General features: G+C 40.3%; 1 protein-coding gene across 1 annotated transcript in view; it reads right to left on the bottom strand.

Annotated features, from left to right (window-relative positions):
• Positions 1–4385: 4385 nt before the first annotated feature.
• CNGB3 (cyclic nucleotide gated channel beta 3) overlaps positions 4386–6000 on the bottom strand; it is a gene marked incomplete at its 5' end in the record, with an annotated part of 33760 nt that continues 32145 nt past the window's right edge. The window contains 2 exons of the mRNA XM_009704152.1: positions 4386–4625; positions 5779–5959. Coding sequence (XP_009702454.1) covers positions 4386–4625; positions 5779–5959 — 421 coding nt within the window. The remainder of the gene's footprint in view (positions 4626–5778; positions 5960–6000) is intronic.

Below are 6000 nucleotides of genomic sequence, written 5' to 3'. Positions count from 1 at the left end.
CAAACATACCAAATGTTTTGTAGACAGTTGACTAGTTATCAATCCTGAATGACTATGTTATTCTCCACTCCGGTGGAAGAGGGTCCTAAATAATTTCAGTGGTGGAATACTAAGGGAGAGATTTTGTTTCATATTAAGCCAAGCTCTTTCTTTTTTTAAATCTAATTCATGTGTTTATATAAAAATCTAGAGTCATCTTTTTATCAGTGTAGTGCAAATGTGTTACTACTTTATACATAAATTATAATGAAGTGTCATGCCAGATATGCAACACGAAGTATTAAGATCAAGGAAGCAGTTATAATGAACCTAAATCACACTGCTGCGAATTGATAATGTATGATTTTGGAACAGTGAACCGTTTCACAGCTACATGCTCCATGTTCAGAGATAACTGGACACAGTATGAACGCTTTGTCTGGCTTCATTGAGGTGAATGAGTACTACTGATAGGAGTACAGGATACTGCTGGAGTCCTTCTGAGCTGTCTGCCAAAAATAAAACGCTCACCTGAGTTCTGTTACCAGTTCTGTTTTCAGTTGCTGTGGAAGTGCATTTAAATGCATTTAAGTATACTAATAGATATTATTATACTAAATGTCTGCTGCATATAAAATAAAACTTTAGTTTTGTCTATGTTTTATATATAAATTCTGAGTTCCTACAGCAGAGAATTCATTCTTATTGGAAAAGTGCCCCCATGTTGCTGAAGCTTAGGGCATTAAATAGCATATCAATAACACCTCCTTCTCAGTGTGCCCTATTCTGTGTAAAAGAAAAGTGTTTCAGACTTGATAGCGGCAAAAAACATTTTCCAGGTATAACTTCTCTTGAAGGTGTACAGCTAACGCCTCTTGAAAAGCTTGGAAACATCCAAGTTAGGCTGAAGCAATATTCTGAGTCAAGGAATGCAGCAGATTGTGAGTCGAGGGGGAGGGAAGTTACTGTAGTGTTTTGCCATTTTTTGTTTGTTTATTTTTACATGTAAAAAATGCTTTATTAGCCTGAGGGTGACAAAGCAAAATATTGTCAGAGTTTCGCAAAGTGAATGTTCTTGTAGGTCGCTTGCACCACCTTGTGCTAAAAATGATGTATAGCAGTCTTCGTAAATGGGCGCTTTTTGCCATTTAATGGTCATAATATATACATATGTACAGCGGAGAAATAACCTCTAACCTGAATTTTTTACTTTCCTATGTATTTCAGTTCTGATTAATTTAACTGATTTACAGTGCCTATGCATTAAAAATATAATTTCAGTATACTGTTCTTCTGTTGTGCTTTTGTATTCAGCGTTTTCTATGTAATGATAAATTCTGCTTTTGCAGTTCCTATGATGAGTATTCTGCAGGCTGAACAGCTCGGGTGTATAACCAGTAGTATCAGGTGAGAGGAAAAATGCCTTTTCACTCAGTGGTTATGAACGTGCAGTGTATTTCATAAAGCATCTCATACTGGCTTTTAGCAAGAAGATGTTCTGAAATTAAACAGTTTTAGCAGTGACTGTTTTATGCTCTTTGCCACGTTAGAGTTCTCCCATGGATGCTCTTTCATACAATGATTATCAGGTTTTCCAAAACTTTTTTTCAGAACAGCACCTACATTTTAAGCAGAGAGGCATGGAGATTTGGTTATTTTTAGTTTTCAAACACATTGTCCTACTCCACCCTTCAGTTTCTTTACATTTCAAGTGTAGTCAGGTCTGAGATGCTTTACTGGGAAACTGAGAGATACTAGAGACGTAGTGTCACAGCGGAGTGCGATGCTGTACAGAACCTGAGGGAACTTTGATACTGGAAGTTGTGTCTTCTAAGTGCTCTGTGTAATTCAATCCACTTCACCACCACTCAGGAATCCACAGGGTAGAATTAGTTCCTGAAGGGATTTAATACGTCTTACATCTTGACCTTTCTTGTGTCGTTCCTTCTGGTAAAAACCCTATAAATAGTTGGAACTTGGATTTCTGGACCCTTCCTGCCCCTGCCCACCCCTAAAAATGGAGGAATTCTGGGAAGGGGAAAATATTCCAACAACAGAAAAGTAGAATGTCAGAGAAAACCAGATAGGTGTTACTTCTGTGTGGCCATGATCTTTTGCAAACGCTGATACTTCTTCTCTTTCATTTTGGGTCTGAAGAATTCGAGAGCTGTGCATATTTCGGTAGTTTTGCAGACAGAACTGACAGGCTTTCCTGCAGTCCTGAGCTGTTAAGAGCTGTAGCAAAGCAGCAACTCGTGGGATGTTCTGTTGCTGCAGTGTAACGCTTGCTGCTGCAGTCTCAGCTCTTATCTTTGTCATATATGTCAGTGTGTGACTGATGAACTTAAATATGCCAACAGTGAAAATGTTTGAAGTTACCTGGTAGCGTTTGTGTAGGCAGGAGGGGATCGGATCTTTTGTAATGAGAGCGAGCTTTACTCATTGACATAAAGATATTAAAACATGGGACTTTATGGCTTTTTCCTCCCTTCCATAACATTTTGACAACTCTCTCTCTCTCAAAAAAAGTGAACCCTCTATTGTAATGAATTCATAGATCACTATTATTCATAGAAGGCCTCATTTGTGAAGCAGTTCTGCAATATTTCTAATTTTGAGATTGTATTAAGACATTCCTGGATGTGCAATAGACAAATAATTCTTCATGATGCACCTTATCATTTTCTACCTCTGTTGTGACATCCTTTTTTCTTGCATATCAAATAAGAAGTAACATACAAATAAACATGGCTCTTCCCATGGAGCAGTCTGATCTTGACCTCACTGCTAATGTGGCAGAACTTTCTTTTTGGAAGAGATTTGGTTTTTGGTCATGTCAGAGGATGTGTGGAATTTACAGCATACGGAACTCAATCATCCAGCTTTTACTCAGGCAAAGCTCCCACTGATTCTGGTTGGGCTGCCAGCTTTGCCTGTGATTAGATAAGTTCAAAGACTTTAAAGAACAGGCCTACAGAATGCATAGCCCACAGGATCATATATAGCCTGCGAAGTGAATGTTTAATTTTGGCATGGTGCCTTGGTTGGCTGGTCAGCTAGGAGCTGTGAAGCCTGCCCTTATGTTTTCTTGGCTTGGCCTCTGTGTCATGGTTTTGGTTCCCAAAACTGTTATCCAGTGGGGACTGAAAGTGGATAGGGAGAGAGGAGGTGCAAACCTATGAAAGATAAAAAAGTCATTGAGAATTAAGCTTAAAAGACAGCTTCAGCCTTTTGTTTAATATGGTATCCCTTTCTGTGATGAGTCGCTGCAGAAGGTGGACAATGTGGGAGCTCCTTGTTAGGAAGTTGTGTCCCTGTCAACTGTGGCACTCACCAAGGATTTACTTTAGTTCACAGGTGTGGTGTAGCTCAGCCCCGGGAAGGCAGGGGAATCACTTTGCTCCATCAGTCGAGGTCTGTGATGGAGGTGAACTGGAGCATTGGTTGAAACTACACACCACAGTGCCAGAAAATGTAAATCCTGCTTTTTGTCAAATAGTCTTTATTTTTGAAGTGGCCAGTTTAGAGACCAAGATTCTTCAGAAAGTTATCCAGTATCAACTGCCTGCTCCTCAGAGAGCGTTATTAATGCCCAGCCTCTTGAGAAGATCAAGCGTGTAAATCATTAAAGGTCACCCCTGGGGTGGGTGGGGGGGATGAGGGTATCTAAGTCTTTACCTTGTTTATTCACCCGAGTCAAAGACAACTTCAGCAGATGCTGGTGCTTTCAGAGGGCTGGCAATAATTCTGCAATCTGCTTCCCTCTTGCGGGTTTTGTGATTTTATTTTTTGACTATGGTTTCATTTTGTAGCCTTCTGTCCCAGGCTAAAACATCCCAACGCACAGCATCACAGCGTTCTGCACTGAGCCACGCTGGTCACAAAAGCGAGTCACTGGTGAGAAGTATAAGGGAAGGAGAGAGAAGGATCAAGAGAAACATAAGTAACCTCAGCAACAGTAGGGCAGTAACAAGAAAAAGGATAACTATGGGAAACCAGAGAAGAAAATAGAAAAAAACACATACCAAAATTAAGAGGAAACTGAGCAACAGGAACAGCAATAAGAAAGCAAGGATAAACAGGAGAGGGAAGAGGAGAAGCAGGAACAAGACAGAGTAAGAGAGAAGGGAGAGCATGGATCAAACAAGAAACAAGTGGTCCTGACGTACAATCTCAGCTCTAGTTCCTATTACACCAAAAGTTCTGTCTTCAGGCTCAAGGTTAAGAGGTAAGTATATCAAGAATTTGTCCAGTTGTGTCAGGAAAGGAGGGAGAGAAGAAGAGGAGCTGGGGTAGATTTTTCTCTTGAGTAGTCTCTACTTTTATCGTCTGTACCCAAAAGCAAAGTCACGCTAGCACTCTGAATTCAGCAAGAGAATAGATGGGGCCACAGCCCAAAGCACCATCTATTTCTTTTTTTTCTCTATAACTTCAACTTTAAGGATCTCTCCTTCTCCTGCTCTGGGGGATGGAGACATACTGATGATCAGAGACTCCTTAGAGGTTACTCTGTGCATAACTGCAGGTTGAGGCTTAGCATCTGCATTCGGCTCTGCCTTTTCCACAGGGGGTGCAGATGGGGCCGTGGGCTTCACGGGTTTCGCCTCCTCTTGTTCAGGCTTATTCGCTGCTTCAGGTTGAGTTTCCTAGAAACAAGAAGTTAAACGTTTTCGAATGCTGCAGGAGAAATACAGGAAGCAGTTCTGTTCTGTATATGCAGTGGAAAGGCATAGCATGGATACCGTGATTAATGGTATGCAACATACATCAATTTGTGTTTAGATGCTGAAAATCGGTTTCTAAATGAAATGAAATGCCATTTCAGAATCAGAATGTCGCCATAAAACCTAGGAAAAGCTTGTGGATGGTAATAGTATCTGCTTGTTGTTAATACAGCAGGATGAAACAGGCACGTTTTCGGGCATGCAGCCCTTTCTTAGGTCTCGCCTTCCTTTATGTACCTACGCTAGCATAGAAAGAAAAAGTGTTAGGTAAATCTTGACATATTGCCTGGTGCCCCAATTCCTTGGCCAAGCCTATTTGCTATCAAGTTCACAAATACACATTAAATTGAGGAATGTTTCTGCTCCAATCACAGTGTTGTAGTCATTTGCGTAAGCAAAATTCTTTATTTAAATTTAAAAAAGAAATAAAAACAGCCATTTCAGCTATAAAGACAGAAAAGGATTCTGCCACCTTTGGGTAAATACGTAGAACTGAGCAGGTTCTTATTAACATTAACATTTCTCAGAACAGAGTATAATGTGGGCATTATTTTTCATCAGCTAAAATAACAGTTTTCTCATAAGTGCAATATATTAGAGATGTAATCAGTTTTAGCTGTGTGGGCTACACTTTAAATTTTGTTTTCAGGATTTGTGACAACCAGAAATCTGACTTTGACTTGGAAAGTTCACCATGTGCTTGAGTCAGCTGGCTCAGATTACTGTGTTGGGGTATTTCTGTATTTACTGTTGTTTACATAAAATCAGAAGATCAGATGCCCTTAGGGTCTTTGTAAAGTCTATTTTATCCTTACTTTCTTTGAGGGTTTTTGTTTGCTTGCTTTTTTCCTTGCTTTTGTTTGCTTTGCTCTGCATAGAGTCCAGAGTTGGGAAGATTTGAGCCAAATTTTGGAATTAGTGTTTACAGAAATTAGGTACAGTGATTTTATCTTAGCTACTGGGATTTTTTGCTGTTGATTGTAGTAAGGCTACATTTTCATCTACTCTGTTTGCCCAAGCCCTCCCACTATCTTTCGGCACCTGGAAGAATCTACTCTATTTTCTGTAACATTACCTGAACATCTTGTTCTCTCTTGAGCTGCAGCAGCCTAGCAAGGCCTTCTCTTCCTTTTCCTCCAACCATTGCTTTAAACAATTTTGGAGTTTCCTTTTTCTGCCCAAAGAGACTGGCCAAGCCCCGTGGTTGTTGCACTGGTGGTCCTGGAGCAGGTTTCCCCTTCGTCTTCAGCAGCACCCTGGAGACGAGAAGGAATGAGAAACACAGCAGTGCTGTGTA

Source organism: Cariama cristata, unplaced genomic scaffold (assembly GCF_000690535.1).
Source record: "Cariama cristata isolate BGI_N322 unplaced genomic scaffold, ASM69053v1 scaffold43067, whole genome shotgun sequence".
Taxonomy (NCBI): domain Eukaryota; kingdom Metazoa; phylum Chordata; class Aves; order Cariamiformes; family Cariamidae; genus Cariama; species Cariama cristata.
Note: the sequence above shows the minus strand (reverse complement) of the source record. Positions and strands in the feature narration are given on the sequence as shown.